At 37.8% G+C, this 16,843-nt stretch overlaps 1 protein-coding gene across 7 annotated transcripts in view; it reads right to left on the bottom strand.

Annotated features, from left to right (window-relative positions):
* Positions 1–16,843, bottom strand: part of Kat6b (lysine acetyltransferase 6B) — a 192,135-nt gene that overhangs the window by 57,339 nt on the left and 117,953 nt on the right. For all 7 annotated transcript variants that reach the window (XM_063238696.1, XM_023566761.2, XM_003473808.5 and 4 more), the window contains exons 4-6: positions 10,552–10,660; positions 1,416–1,531; positions 1,096–1,177 (exon numbers count right to left, since the gene is read on the bottom strand). In XM_063238696.1, coding sequence (XP_063094766.1) covers positions 1,096–1,177; positions 1,416–1,531; positions 10,552–10,660 — 307 coding nt within the window. The remainder of the gene's footprint in view (positions 1–1,095; positions 1,178–1,415; positions 1,532–10,551; positions 10,661–16,843) is intronic.

Genomic DNA, 16,843 nt, shown 5'->3' with positions numbered 1-16,843 from the left:
TCTGACCCAGCAATTCCCCTCCTTAAGAATCAGCTTTAGGAAATAATTGTAGATTGAAAAAAATGGGCAGTATCTGAAATGCCCATCATAGCGAGTTGGTTAAATAAATTGTGGTTCATTTAAAAATGAAGCTGCAAAATCAGATGCCTGCAGGAAGCCGCTGGATTGTGTATGATTGAAGCAAGTTGAACGTAAGACAGTAAGGAGCAGTGAGACTATGGCAAACTAAAGCAAGCATGCCCCACCTAGAGAGCTCAGAAGTACTCAAGCGCTGTCCAAAGCCAACAAAGCTAATCTGTTGGCCTCAGTCATTAGATTGCCAACTCCTGCTCTATACTGTAGAATTTGGAACTTTTAATGATATGAGAATGCTTATAATCTATCATAACCTATGCTGTTATTGAGAGGGGAAAAGTAGGTCTATAAAACCAGGCATGCAATGCTCCTCTTCTTTGTAGAAGTGTATATGGAGGCGGTAGGAATTTCGAATTGATTTTTCTTTGAATTTCTTTTCTGCCTGTATTTATTTTCCATTCCTTTCACAATGAAAATGTATGCATTTCATAACAAAAAGGCAGTTATAGTGAAATGTTTATTATATTGTGAATTAAGGTGGAAAAGGAGAATTAGTTTGCTTATACAATAAAAATCTATATTCCATCAGACACAAGATTAATTGTTTAAAACATCAATTAATGGCCAGGAGAACTGTGATGGCTTTCTGTCAGAGACCTCTGAAATCATCACTATCATCATGAGCTGTGAAAATGCTTTCTTAGCTCTACTGCACTGAGTATGATGCAAAACATTGTAAACTGTTGAATTCGACAACTTAAACTTATTCTAACAGAGGTGTAGTCTTGGGAGAGAAAAGGTCATTTTATTTGCTAATAGGTCAAAATTAGAGCTCTTGATTGTATGCATTTCCCCAAACTAAATACTTTTACACTCTTCTGTTCATAAACTCAAGCATGTGGAAGTTGGGAGGGACAAAAAAATGTGAAAAGAGCCTGCATACCTCTGAACTTTGAGACACTAGGACAAAGCTAACAAGGATGTAATAAAATACATTGTTAATGTGGTTTAAAAGGTCACCTTTTGGCATTCTGGAAAGTGGTGGGTCACAGCACTCCATATGGAATCCTCTATCACAGGAGTCACAAAAAAGCATATTATCCTGGAATATAACATATTAGAGACTAATTGAGACTGAAACCAACTGCAAGATGCCAAGATTTCTTATATCACCAGATTCAGAATAAAACATAATCATGGAGTGCCAACTTCCCAGCTGCAGTTTGACATCTTAAGTATTTAACATTCTTAAAAGGCAGGTGCAACATTCTTTTAAAAAGAACAGCTTTAATACTAAATATTAATTTACCTGGAGATGATCTACTGAAAAGTATACTTACTGCATTTTTGCCTTGGATTCTACATGCACTGCATGTCTTGCATTCGATGCACTGCCACCTTAAGGCCTTTACATTTGTTGTTAATTCAGGACAAAATTTCAAACAGGATGGGTGCCCTAGAAGAACAGAAAGCAAATTGCCTTTTGGGAATGGTACTTTAAATTTTGTTTTGAAAATCTAATTTTCTACATTTAATAGCTACTAATGCCAGACAATCAACCTCAAGAACTCAGAAACGCAAACAGATCAGAAGGTCCAAATTTGCTCAGTTGTGTCCTACCTCCAGCACTGACCATGCCTAACAACCACTGTCTTTCCAAAGTTCTTGGTTTACACATATAAGACAAGCCTGAGTATAAACAAGTTCTGCGTGCTCCACGTGACGGTTACAACTTACAACAAAGAAGGCCAAACACTGGGGCTGCAACATCATCGTCGTCATTGTCATCATCATCATCATCAGAAGGAGGAGGAGGAGGAGGAGGAAAAGGAAAACAAGAAGAAGACGAGGAGGAGGAGGTAAAGGAGGACAAGGAAGAAGAGGAGAAGAAGAAGAAGTAGTAGGAATATAATAGAATAGAATTCCAGTAGAAGAAAAAGAACATCTTATTGTTGGCTAAGACCAAAAATATCTCACTGCATCTTATCCCTGGGTCCCTAAGTTTAAATTATAAAAGTAGGAGCAGAAATGGTGAATCAGAAGCAGTTAAGAAGATGACAGTCAGGTCAAATGGCATAAATCAAGAACATATCCTCTAAAGATTCCTTCTACTTTCCTGTGGTGAGCTTTCTCACATGGTTTCAGGCACATTTTATCTGGCAGTGTTCCACAAACCAAGGCTCTTTTTATTAAAGACATAGTCTTGCAATATAGCTCAGTTGGTCTTGAACTTGCTGCAATTCTCCTTCTCAGTCTCCTAGAGCTGGTGCCCTGCACTCACTGGCACACCACATCCTCTTGCTGGCCTCACAGGAGGCATCTAGACACCCTAAGAACCACCATCATGCAAAGAAGCCCACCAGCTTTTAGGAAGTAAGAAAGTCCTCCCTATAGTGTGTGTGTGTGTGTGTGTGTGTGTGTGTGTGTGTTAGTTAATGTAGGCTCTTGAAGGCAGTTCTAGTTAAAATCTGCCAGTCTTCAGTCATAACCCTGAGGAGATCTTCAAAGCTGTTTTTTTTTTTAATCAAGTTTTTAAATAATAAAACTGTTAGTAAATTGCATGTGAAAGAACTTATATCCAAGCTGCAAAAGAAAACTGAAGGGGAGCGGGGAGGCAGATTCTGCAATTTCAGAACTGTTTTATAATTTCCTGACTTTGGCAGCCTCATTGTTTAAATATGTATTTTGGTTTGCTGCCAAAAAGGTCCTCCTCCCTAAAGCTTAACAGGTGCTTCATAAAATTCCACCCACTTGGAGATTTGGCTTTTTGAAGTAAAAATATTCAAAATCAATCATCAATATGGTTTTAGAAAGGATACAATTCCTAAGTTAGGAAAAATCTAGACATCTGTACTTAAGATGTTGAGGAAGTAAAATGCTGTCAGAGGATTATGACCTCAGGCATGAGAGACACCTCTGCAGAGGTGTTTAACCTCTGACACCAGTCTTTTACAAAGGCTTCTCTTATTTAGGTGAATGAAAGAAAGAGGCTTAAATATACTGTATAAAAATGGTATCAATCACCTCTCTCTGTTAAGGAATGGCAAACAGCTTACTTGCTGTCTTTAAGAGTTGATCTAAAAGGGAGGAGAGAGAACAACTTTGATCAGAACCCCAACCCCATTGTAAGGGGGTAACTTTTAAAGACCAGCAATTTAAATTCCAAACTTTAAAAAAAAAATGGGTCCTACTGGCTTAAAAGGGTACCATACACTCTTTTTCTTTTTGTTTTATTGCTTCCTGTAAGTCATATATCACTGGCACGTATGACCTCAATTTCATGCACTGAATTTTTCTCTACATTAGAATCTGATTTTATATTTTGTAGTTTTTACTCAGTAACTACGCTAATTCACATTTTACAGCTTAAGATTTATTCCTACAGATACTCTGTTAAAGATGTACTTTTTAGTAACTATTCATTTTGAAAATTAATGGATATCATTTTACAATGAAAAGCAGGAAATATTCTGCCTCTTCTTAACACTTTCTCTCACTTTAAGTAATCTTACATCCCACACTTAGTATTTAAGCCCTGTCAAACACAGAAATCTTCACTCTATCTTTGTATTATCAAGAGACTAGGCCACATATCCTTTCAAGCTCTAAATTTTTGTGATTCTGTAAAAGATGTGAGGAACTTAAGAAGTATTTTCATTTCTCACAGCCAACTTTAAAATAATACTAAAGACTGAGTCTTGATATATTAAACGATCTATAGTAATAAAATGATACTATTAATAATGCAATTTCTTAATTCCTATTCAGCTATTCCATAGATGCAAGACTTTCCTCTAAAATTCTTGTTCTCTCTGGTAACACAATTCAGGGGTGTTTGTCTTTCTGGAGTTTCCTTTATTGCAGTGGTTTGCAATTTATTAGATTCGACAGCAATAATATGAATCCATTCACTTATTCATTGATTTTTAATGGTTTTCTGAGACAGGGTCTCATTGCATCATTCATGCTGGTCTTGAATTCACTATTTAGCCCAGGTTGGCCTCAAACTCATCGTGATCCTCCTGCCTCAGCCTCCCCAAGTTTTAGGATTACAGGTTTGCACCAAAACACAATCAGCTCTCATTCATTCTTATATGAACACATAAAAATAACTGTTAGCTTACCACAACTTTATCTAACAAAACCAAAAGGTTATCATACACAATTAAACAAAACCAATGGAGTCACAAACCAATAAAAATGATATTTGGCAAAGCACTATGGGGCAAAACTAGAAATACTTTTGGAGGAAATGCTATAGGTTCTATGGTACACATCCGAAGATGTCCATGCTCTAATTCCTGAAAGGTGAAAATAAATGACCTGTCTTGGGGTAAAAGGAACCTCGTAGTCAGGGTTTAAGGGTGCACACCTTGTAGAGATACCCTGAATTACCTGAGCAGGTCTGATCTAATCATAGGAGTGAGGTCTCACGAACAGAGAATCTCTTCTGGCTGAGTAGACAAGTAAGATGGGAAAGGAAAACCAAAAGGTTCAGAGCAGGAAGCGGTCTTCACCATCTCTGGGAGGCTTTTGAGACACAGGAAGGCTGTCACAAGCCAAGCAGTTAAGCTGGCTTCTAGAATCTGGGGACAGCCTTTATCTGACAGCAAGAAAACAGGGGTCTCAAACCTAAAAATGCAAGGGACTAAACACTGCCACCACACAAATGGGCAAGGTTAAGCACCCTAATTAAAGCAACCTAAGTAAAAAAAGTCACGCTGGGGCAAAGCCAAAGTGGCATATACTGTGTTGGGGGTTTTTGTTGTTGCTATTAAGACCGTGTTGCTGTTTTTGGTGAAGGAAGTGACTCAAGGTTGATGAGTTGTTCTAGATGTTAACTTTGAAGAACCGAGGGGGTGGACATGCTTACAAGTTTGGTAGGCATTTATACATAAGGGATCAGGAGAAACTATGCTCAAGGGAAGAAACATCAGGCCTAGGACAGAAATCTGAAGAAACACAAAGGGCAGAAAGCTGACAAGGAATTAGCAACAGTAATGGAAGGAGGAGGCAGAGAAAATATAGAATATGGCATTGCAGAAATCAAAGAGGCTATTTCAAGAGAAAAAATTACCAATGAGTCAAAATGTGGATGAGAGGAGTGTCTTGTGTGGACAGAAACATATGGTTTAGATTTTGATAACAACTGAAAAGTGAACCCTGGATTTTGATATTTAAAGTCACTGTTAAATCCAACAAGCAAAATTTTAGTGAAATACAGGCTTAAAAGCAAGATTTCTTCCATTTCTCCCTCTAGATAATATCAAAAATGCTTTTGGGGGTGGGCATAGTTTGTCTTCCACTTTCCTTCATTATTTATCTTTGAATTCTTTGTAATTGTAGGCCTGCTTTCCAACCTGATTCTGATCTGATTCTGTATCTAGTCTGTATGATACTGGATGACTAACCAACTAGCAATCACTCAGGCATTTTTATACAATAACCTCTAGAAATTACAGCTCTTTTAAAAATACATCCCTATCACAGGTTGTACGCATCAGCTCCCTCTAGAAACAGAAGGCACGAAAGGTCTTTGTCTTTATTTTAAAGCAGTGTTAACAGACAGATAAAGACGAACTTAGGAGAGATTTCAGGTCTCTCAAGAGGACACTGAGGCTCTAGCCATGGGTAACCCCCTTAGTACCAAGGCAAGGGCCTCTCTCCTTCTCCCAGCTGCATCTGAGCAGCCTTTCTTCTGCTTCCCATTTCAATGAGCTTCCACTTAAGATGATGCTGCAGTGTTGAACTGTACACTTATCTTTGATTTGCTAATTTGAAAACACACATGCACACAACTCATCTGTAAGTAAGATTTAACCACCCGGCAATCTGAGCAGCAGACACAAAATTTCATTTGGTATAATATCTAATAGTTATGGGAAGCTAATTAAATATAATTTGGTCTTAATGAGGCAAAGAGAATATAACAGTGTTAATTTCAAAGTAGGCTGATCCATGAAAGTCAAGTAAAAGCACTTCCTACTGGTAACATTCCCACAGATCTGTAAACTACCTGGCTGGGGTCACATTCAGTGTGTGTCTAATGTGCTAAAGTTACCGATCATCTTTGCATCATTATTTCATTAAATGCTCACAACAGCTCTGTGGATGCAGGTTGTGACCTTACCCTTCCGAAGGTACAGATCAGACACTCTGTAGATACATAGCCAGCAAGCAGAAGAGAAAAGTGAACACAGGGAGCAGACACCACTTGTGGACTCCTTGATCTATACTCCCCAACTCACATTTTTACTACATGTAAAGTGAATCATTCAAAAAAAAAACGTTTGCAGGACAAAAGTTAAGTTCTGGCTATCTGACCAAAGAACCATATCAAAAATAGAGAAATGCTGAATTGGTTTTACTTTATGATATAAGCAGAAGGAAACATTTATTACTCATGTCTAGGAAATCTAAGTGGAGTCTAAACGTGACATCATACAAATGGTACTTCAGATAGAGGCAACTAAAAAGCACCAGGCGCATATGGGAAACACATTTCAGAATGTTCTTCCTTATGGGCTGTATCGATATTTCCTTTTTCTGCTTTTATATGGGTATTTTTTCACATAAACATCTTATGTTAGGGATTCCTTTGATCATTACAGACAGTTTCAATTCAATCCTAAAACCAATGGATTCTTCTGAGTGTGAGACAGCTGCCATTTCCACAAGGTCATCTGAGGGTACCGACCAACCTGTAAATTCCTTTTGAGGGGATGAACTGACTATAATGATGGAGCTTTCTACCAGGATCAGAGGACATAGTTGAAGCACAGAGTCCATCATATTCTTTTATCTTTGTCATTACAGATGTATCGTGGCACAGTATTAAAACTACAAGAACCTCCGAACTGCCTGAAATAAGCCACACTTGGATTGACTGCTGCAGTGATTCATTCATTTATTCACTTATTCATTCATTGATATACAGGGCCTTACTCTGTGATTTAGTGTGGCCTGGCCCCTCTTCACTACGTAGCCCAAACTGGCCTTAAACTTGTGGTGATCCTCTTGCTTCAGTCTCCAGAGTACTGGAGTTACAGGTGTGCAACACCACACCCAACTCTGACCTTCTTCCATTTAAAGAAAACAATGGATCCCACTCATCTGATTTGCCAGTATAAATGAGAAAGGACCAAAAGTTTTATCTCATTCAAGTAGCCGAATCCAGACTGGCATTGCACACTCAGGAAGGGGTCAGTCAACCTGATGCAAAAGCCTGATTGCACAACAGGGTTCACAGCAACACTCAGATGCATCTTCTGCCTTGAACAAAGAGACCTGCTGGCTCAGATTTCTGCCATGACCCATACCTAGAGTCCACATACTCAGGTTCTCTCTACTCGAAACTAGAGGGAGAGACTAGCTCAAAGTTGACTCCAGTAACATAAACCCTGTAAAAAGTATTCTCAACCCATTTGTCTCTGTTTGTTAGAAAACGAGAAGGTATTTTTAGAGACAAGAAAGCAGAACACTACACCCATGCACCCCTAGCTTGACCTTGAAAAAGTATGAATGAAAAGAAGCTTCAGTAAGAAAGAAATTTCTGGTGACCTCAAAGTATAAAGGAGATCAGGCCTCTCTGTTGGCAGGTGTTCAATCTGGAAAGATGAAGAGAGATTGATTACATCTGAAAGTCTGGGGTCTACTGTTCAAAATTACACCTTGATACCCTCTGAAGAGGGCCTTGAAGCTAGGAGCCAGAAGATAAAATCTTGAATTCCATATTAACTCAAGTAAGTGTATCTCCTAAGTAAGAAAATATATGAAGGGAACTTTTCTTCCCACATTTAAGTATGTCTGTAACCTGTCTAGTCCTCCAGATAGATAATATAGAAATAAAGCAGAGAAGATTGTGCTTAAAATACTGCCTTAAAATCACAACAGGTAAACCCAAGATAAGAGAACACCACTAAATTGATCAAGCTGTTACAAAAAAGAATAATTCATTCAGAACAAGCCTTGTGAGAAAACAGAAAACCTCCAGAGGGAGAACTGATGAGTGAGGCCCTACCTCACCAGCATAAAATGGGTTTTGTGGGGTTGAAATTTATTAAACTGCACACACAGATAATATTTCCATGCCCTTTTGTCACTATCCATGATACCCTGGCCAGGGAAAAGAATCTTAATAAATCTGTAAAGCCCATCAAAAAGATTGTCAGAATGCATTTTTCAAGCAGGGTTTAAAACATGTTATTTCACAGCTTCAAGTGCTAGAAGCTGCTGAACCACAGAAGGCGTCTCAAGTAAAACCTTCATAGGAGTAAGAATCATTACAGGATACTGTCATTCCTCAGAATCAGAAGAGTTCCTCTATCCAACTATCAGCACTGTCATAAATGGTGAAAAGATTTTCACTTACTGGTAGCAATTCAGGACAATATCAAACATGCCGAATGGCTAACACATAGAACACACTTAACATAGTTCTTACCGGCCCTGGACTAAGCTGTTTGCTTCTGTTCTCTTATTTAATTCCCACGAAACTGAAGAACTAAGTGCTTAGTCCCATTTTTCTAATGAGAAAACTGAGGTTTAAAATGGTTACATAACTACTTTGAGGTGGGGAAACTGGGCTGCGGTTGGCTGCTGAGTTTCCTCTCACGCGCTAATGCTCTATGAATGAAGTGAGCGTATGCTGAATGAGTATGTGTGGCCTTTGCACAGATGAGTTCTGGTTCTGCTTTTTGTTTTGTCTTTTATTTTTTTAACTTTTTAGCGGTCCCGGGAATCGAACTCATGACCGCCTGCTTGCAAGGCAGGGGTTTATGCCGCTGAGCTCCCAGCCACTTCTGGTTCTGCTTTTTCACAATTCAAGGGAGACTGCCTGGCAAGCGTGAGGTCCTGAGTTCAATTCCTGGTACCACCCCCCCACACACACCCCCAACAAACAAACCAACAAAACAACACAGAAGCAATGATTGAAGGGGACAGAACCCAGGGCCTTAACAATGCATATTGCACGGGTGGGAAAGGCAACCATACCTGAGTTTGAACCAGGGTTTTTACACCAACCTACATTTCCAGACTATTTCAATTTTTTAAAATTAAAAAAAAAAAAAAAAAAAAAAAAAAGTTTAAGTTGATGAATTGCCCAGGCTGGGCTCAAACTTATGGTGCTCTGGCCTCAGCTTTCCAAAGTGCTGGAATTACAGGCATGCACCAGAACACCTGCCTTTTAGGATTACTGTTTTTAAAGGTAACTAAAACTAAGGAAAATAGTAGTTATTCTTGACTTACTTATTTTGCCACTATCGCATCAAACACATAGTCTTGTGCATGCTAGGCATGTGCTTTACCACTTAGCTATACATCCAACCTCAGTCACAATTTTAAATAAAATCTTAAAAGTTTTCAGTAGATTAGAAAACATTAAGTGTCACATAAACATAAAATGATTCATGTTTTGTAGTCCTGGACAGGGGTGTAGCTTGATGGTACAGTGCACACATAGTACATAGCACGCATGGGACCCTTGGTTTGATCGCAAGCACTCCCCATTTCCAAACAACAACAACAAACTAGAAACAAAACCAATTATTATTCCATCTGTTGAAATATGTGCAAGAGATAGACAGAAGGACTCAGGTCAAATACGTGCCTTAACATAAAGGAAAAATTACAAGTAAAAGAAAATTTTAAAATGTGAGCACAATTTACTTCTAAACTTCCATTATGAAACTGGAAATTTTAAAAACATAATTTATAAAACCTCATAGTAAGAAAACACAAAGGTGCCATTTTAGGTTCTCTAATTTGTCAGCAGCCCAATGTTCCTACCAGTGATTCCTTCATTTTTGTAATACCTTCTGCTTAGACAACCCTTTGACATCTTCTGCTAGGCAACTACAATTTCTTTCATTCCTATTTCTTGATTCTTTTAGTGAAATGTTTAGAATCTTGGCCTTTCATTTGGAGTCACACAGAGCTGCGCTGCAGTATCACATTTAACCAGTAGGTGTCATGACCAGAAATACTATAGACTCCAACTCCAGTATCTGTTTAAACCAAGGCTTCAAGTTACAGTAAAAAAATGATTCAGGTTCAATTCAGTTGACTTGAAAGCTTAAATTTCTCTACCATAAGCCGTGCATACACAAGTAGTCCACACTACTTGGGAAGCCGAGGCAGGAGTGCCTGAACACAGGAATACTAGCAAGACTAGCAACACAGGGAGATCTGGACTCAGTAAACAAGTGCCTCTCCCTGAATTTACCTTCCGCTCCTCCCTCCACACAGAATTATCAATGTTCTGTAAAAAGTGAAGCTTGATTAGAAATACTGATATTGTCAGTGCTAATATATTCATGCTTTCCTCTGCTCCTGCATTTCCTTTCTACATTTAAAGCGAAGAACTCTACCAAGTAATTGCTTAAATGACAACTATCATGTAGTTTTAATACATAAACAGCATTGAAGTTAGGATAATAAGCCACTATACAAAACACACATAAACATATAACTTACCACTACTGCCACAATCTGCACAGGACAGGAGTTCTTCTGGTTTCTTTTCACGATTGGATTCTTTAGTCCCCAAACAGAAGCTACATATTGGAATGGGATCAGCACGGGGCTGTGACAAAGTTTAAAAAAAAAAAAAAAAAATTAGCTTTCAATTAAAAATATAAAACAAGACATGAAGATCACAAGCAACTTACACATTTCTTGACTAAAGGAAGTCTGCTGAATTAGATTTGCAAAGAAAGATTTTATAATTAAAACTATCTTAAAATATTTTATATTAAAGCATTATCTGTATATTGAAGAGTATATTTAAGATTAAGAAGTAAATTTTATTAGTTCGATGAAATCTAAGAGCTATAAAGCTTATTAATATAAGCTTCTCAAAAGGACATTATTAAAGATTCCCTTGAAATCTCAATGATTCTCTGTATGCCTGTAATACATTGATTCATCTATCTATTGAGTATTCCGGTCTATGAATATCCTCCAGTCAAGTCAGATTATTTAAATAAACATCACCAAATGTGATGTAGGTACAATGATTCACTTACTAAACACCAGATCTAAAATGTAGTATCTTTTAAAATGATATATTAACAAAGAATAAGCAAGAACTAAAATTCCTGATTGAAAGACCATAAACAAGGCTTTCCTGGCACCAAGGTCTTGGAAAGGAAACCACACCACACCAGAGAACAGAAAGGAGATAAAACTTTTGATCTCTGATATTCCCATTTTATAAAAGAAACAAAAAAACATTTGTCTAACCCTCTACCTCTCTCTAACTCTCCATATGGAAATAGCTTTTAACAATGTATAAATCTACATACATTTTAGTGTCTCCATTGTTATTTACTATTATCAGCAATGCTAGCATTCCCTTCCATATAAATATAGCTGAATGTGCCTACAGATCTGGTCACACTATTTTGAACAGCCAAAACTGTATAAAAAAAAAATGTGAAATTTTATGGCATATTCAAAGCCTTCACACATGTTGTCTGCTAGGCATCTGAATGCTACTATGATGTCCTTATATTTGAATCTTTGAAACTCAAAAATTCAGGGCAAGAAATCCCAACATAATTACAAATGTTTTTAAATGTAAATCAAAAACAAGATCTGGTTAGGTCTCATTTTCTAACTATACATCCACATAGAATAAACCTCATTTGTTCAGCCATTCAATCCGAAATGCCCAATCCACTGCCTGGTTCATAGAAGGGACTTAAAATACATTTGCTAACTGAATAAAGCAGCATATGCTGATTTTTAAAAAAATCTATCTTATATTTAAGATGATATTTCAAATGGTTATAATGATTTCAACAAATGTCTTGGCTCACTGTGACAACATGTCATAAATCAAGAGTTCATCTCATGACCAAGCACTGACAAAACTGTTTATTATGACTGTTAATTTCATCTTACAGCATGAGTGTTCATTATCTTGCCCTCATTTTCAGCTTAATTTGTTCTTGTAATGTGCCCAGGCTCTACTTTTTGAGCTAGCTATGCAAATGCATTTTTGCGGCCCCACTTAAAACATAGATTATAACACATTCTGTACTAGGAAAACCAAAAAAGACAAGCTACAACAAATTGGTCACTGACTCCAGCCACAGTTTTTTAAATGCCAGATAATCAGCACTGCATAATTATGGATCCACAGTTATTACTTGCAACTGCTCAACTGCAGTACCTTGGGAACACTTTTGTTCCTTTAAATAGCAATTAAAAGAACAATTTGGTTTTAAAGTGACAACATTCCCCTGATAGATTCTAGCTAAAACACAGTCCTCCTACTAATGGGATTTCTGTTTTCTTTTGATAGAACAGTGTTCAAGCCACTGCCGCCTTCCTTGCGGTGATAAATAATTTACAAAATGTCACGTATCATTCATGCAATGAAACAAATCCAAATCTGCAATCCCATTTTTCTTTCCCAGATGAATTTTTAGCTCTAAGAGAGACGTGGCCATTGGCCAGCATTCAGGCTCATTTTTCGTTTTTAACTAAGGTAACACAAAGGACAAAGGTGGCTAGTAGTTCATGGCCAGAAAGACTGATGTCCCATACTCTGCCCAATCATAGAAAGCATAGATGCTATCACTTTGTGCCACATTCAAGTGAACCCTACCATGCTGATGTATGCTCACGATCATTTATTTTAAGGATAACTATCTCACAGTACTCTATAAAACCACTGCATTATACAGAAATGTCTGCCCTGCTGAATTATTGATAATTCAAAGCACTTTTTGCTAACCTCAGTGTAGCCGAGCCTAATTAACTTTAAAAAACTGTCACTTGTATGAAATGAAATTTTTACAGTAATGCATGTAAATGGGTCACAGAATTATTATGATTCACTATTCTGAATCAGACTACATATAAACTGTTTTTAAAAATAATCCCTTGTTAATAAAGTAAAATGGATTACAGTCAGAAAGAGATCTGAGTAAATGGCAATTTGATTCTACACAAATCCACTACAGACAAGTGATATTTAAGAGGTTTGAAAACAGAACACCAAATTTCCAAGTCCTTTACTCTTTTCTTTGAAAGTCACAAAGGCTCCTAATTTGCTAATCACATTATTCATCAAAATGCTTGGTCATTTTAAAGCAATTCCAAGAACCAACATTCATGGATAGTCTGAAGATACAAATTATGAGCGTATTCTGGGAAGCACCTTTTTCTCCTCCACTGTGTCATGGGCATAGGGAAGCTGTCAGGTTAGGGGCTCCTCATAATATTCTTCCATGTCATCACTGGTATCATCTTTCCAGTGACTTACACTTTGCTCACTTTACAGAAGAAAGGAAGAACCGAGAGATTAGGTTATTTTCCTAAAGTTGCAAAGGTTCACTGTGGCGCTGGGTCTCAAACACGACTTTCTTCCCCAAAGCCTTCCTTCACTACCTCCCCTACCCTTTTCCAGAAAAACAAAATGTTTAAGAAGTATCTTTTCATCAGTGGCGATGGTTATTAACTAAAATGTTCCAAATCTCTTCTAATCCTTCCCATTATAAATAGCATGTTTGTAAAAGTACTAGAAAGACCATCATTAATATGCTATTTTAGATTATTCATTAATTACAATCAGAAAAGGTACCCTCTCAACCACAAACATGTCAAGAAATCTGGTTGAAACCTCCCTTACAAATATGGCACAAACTGTCGTTGTGTGCTTCCAAGGGCTGTCCTGAAGGACTTAGCACTGCCTATTGGTGAGGAATCTAATACAGAAAACAGTAGGCAATTCAAAACCAAAGATATTCCTGAAAACAATTCACCTGGATTCCATAAAGTGTCATACAAGGCAACCCCTACCTGAGCCAGAAGAGCAAAATCAATTTCAGCAACAAAAATGGTAATGAAACAAAATTTATGGTCATTGGTTAGATTCTAGGTTTTTAAAAAAATAGCTATAGCTCTAAAGGATGTCACCAGCAAAACTGGGAGAATATACATTACTATTACATAATATATAAAACAAGTATCCAAATGAAAGTTTTACTGAGTGAGCATACTATGGTTATATCAGGCAGTGTCTTTATTCTTGGGACATATGTGATGAAATATTTAGAAATCATGATGTCTTTAGCCCTTAAATGAACCAGAGAGGATAAATCTAAGTGTATCTATATGGAGTGTTCAGAAAGCGTTAGAGGAAGCCAATGTGGTAAATGTTAATGTTTGATGATTGTGTCTAAAGAGTATATTCGCATTCATGTTATTCCTTTAATTTTCTGCATGTGGACAACTTTCCCAAACAAAAAGTGGGGGTGGTGGTGATAAAATAGTACCTCTATGCTTTCAAAAGAGGTTGAGAATGAATAATTATATAGTTCGGTTATAAAAATTTGTAAAATAAAGATGTCAATCCAATTACTGATTCACAGGAAATACAGAGGACAGGGACTATACATTAATCTATGAAGGGAGATGTTGGTATCAAAAGCACAGAGGGCAAATGACCCAGTCTCTTCAACACATAAATTACAAGGGAGGCAGAAAGCAAGTGAGCAAAAAATAGATGTAGACAAAGAGTCAGGAGATTAAGAGAGCTTTAAATGGCAAACCAGCCAATCACAGTGTCTGACTGAGCTTTATTTTAACCATGATTCAAAGGAACTGAAACGTTATTACCTAGTGACAAAACTGCCTCTACTGTCTCCAGGGTCTGTTGGGAAGGGGAAAACCAAGTGTCTCCAGAGTATATAAAATGAGGACCGACATGGTATGTCAGGGACTGACAGGGAGGTCTCATTGTTGTTCAACAAGAGAATGAAATCTTACTTTCTCCTCTGTTTTGCTTGTATTTTTCAATTATGGTAAAATACACATTAGATCATTTTAACAAGTATCACATGCAAAGGTTTGTGTGTGGAGCCGGATCTTAAATACAAGTCCCTGTTCCTCAAAGCCCACCGTTTTATTCAGTAGCATTTAGTACCCTAAAAACTGTGCAAACAGCACCACCATTCACTTCTACATTTTCCACCTTCTCAAACTGACAGTTTCCATTAAATCCTAGCTCCTACTTCATCCTTGAGCCCCTGCAGCCACATTCCCCTTTCTGTCCCATCCATTTGACTCTTCTTGATACCTTGCATAATAACTAGAGCCATATAATATTTGCTGGATTATTCTTGAGGTGCAGAGGCCTTTGTAATCAGAATAGGTCACGGAGAGTTTGGACAGGCCTCACCAGGACAGCGCACAGAATCATGGCTCTCAAGCTAGGAAGGTATCTGGGACTTTTCAAAAATTCTTTCCTGACTCAGTGCAGTGTTTTAATGGTTAGATAGCTGAAGAAACTTTAAGACCTTTCCAAGCTCTAATGTTTTATTGAGTCCACAATACTTCAAAAGACACTGAAAGAGTCCTTAGGATAGCCTCCCTTGGCTTTTCTGAGAAAACATTCCTTAAATTCAGGACAATGCATTTTTGAGAAATTTTATGTTGAGTTACTTTTATTTCTGCCCTGAAGGAAACATATGAGTGCTTGTTAGTCATGTAAGTCTAAGTAGCTGGACCAAAAAAAAAAAAAGAAAGAAAGAAAATAAGTGAAAAATTCTTGTACTAAAGCAGAGCCAGAGGTATGCAGGCTCATATCCTCTTCCTGACAATGACACAAAGGGGTTCTGCACAGTTTCCGGGTCCACTCCCAGTGATGCCGGATGGAGGCCTCTCTTCGCATAACCCTTTCTTTATCTCCCTGAGTTCTATAGCTTTAATGAAACTATTAAAAACAAGCCATCTTAGTAAACCATAGGTGTAAAAAATGAAACAATTCAGTGTCTTTCACCCATTTGTATGACACCGAAAGATGTTTTCAATTCCCTCTGAGTCTCATGAGGCCACCTGTATAAAGGTACAGAACAGTGTCCAGGGTCTCCAAGTGCTGGGAATGTCACTGAGTGAGATGTGTGTATCTGCGAGCTATGAAGCTTGATTACAATTACTGCAAAATTCACTTTGGCTATAAAAACAGAAAGACCAAGCAACTTCACTTGGTAATACACGTCAGCACAAATGAACTACTTTGCTGTTTAGAATTATTCTACCAAAGACTTCAATTCTCTGAGCCCCTGTGATGAATATTAACCTAAATTCTTTTTTTCTTTTTGCTTAAAAGAATGAATTAATCACAGAGTACAGTAATAGGGTAGAAAATGCCTCACCTGAGAGCAAAGAAGCCTGTAACTAATAAAGAAAAACTCAAAGGAAAACAAAAAACAGATGTCAAAAAAACCGACATGAATATAAAACCTTAAGTGAATAACATCACAAGAGAAAACAAAGATGAATGTAAGCTCACTGAGTATAAAAGAGCTCACCACTGGAGGGCGCGTACCCCTGAACCCAGACAACTCAATTCACCGATTTCCAACCAAGTTGTGCACTAGAGCTGTTGTAAGCCCCTCTGGCACCTCTCCTTTCTGCCCTTTTCTCATACTGTACTGAAATGTCGAGTTGAGGAGTGCTTTGCTGCTTCCCACAAGGCTGTTCCCAATTGTTCACTAGGGCACAACACAAGCCCTGCAGAGGTAGCTCCTCCCTGTGGTCCCAGGGTCACTAAGACAGGCACCCAGCCGATGCCATCCCTTCTCTCTCTTCTTTGTGGTGGGTTCCTCATTTCTTGGGAGTTTGATTTGGGTATCACCTTTGGAGGTGCTGTCCCTGAGTGTGCTGTATTCCAACGACACCATTTAGATCTTTCACATCCTGCCTTATTTTTCATGCCACTAGTCACTACCTAGCACATTCTGTAGCTATTTAC

The sequence above is a fragment of the Cavia porcellus genome, unplaced genomic scaffold (genome assembly GCF_034190915.1).
Source record: "Cavia porcellus strain 051 isolate PalLab524CR breed Dunkin Hartley unplaced genomic scaffold, mCavPor4.1 scaffold_28, whole genome shotgun sequence".
Taxonomy (NCBI): domain Eukaryota; kingdom Metazoa; phylum Chordata; class Mammalia; order Rodentia; family Caviidae; genus Cavia; species Cavia porcellus.
This window is presented reverse-complemented; position numbering and strand designations above follow the sequence as displayed.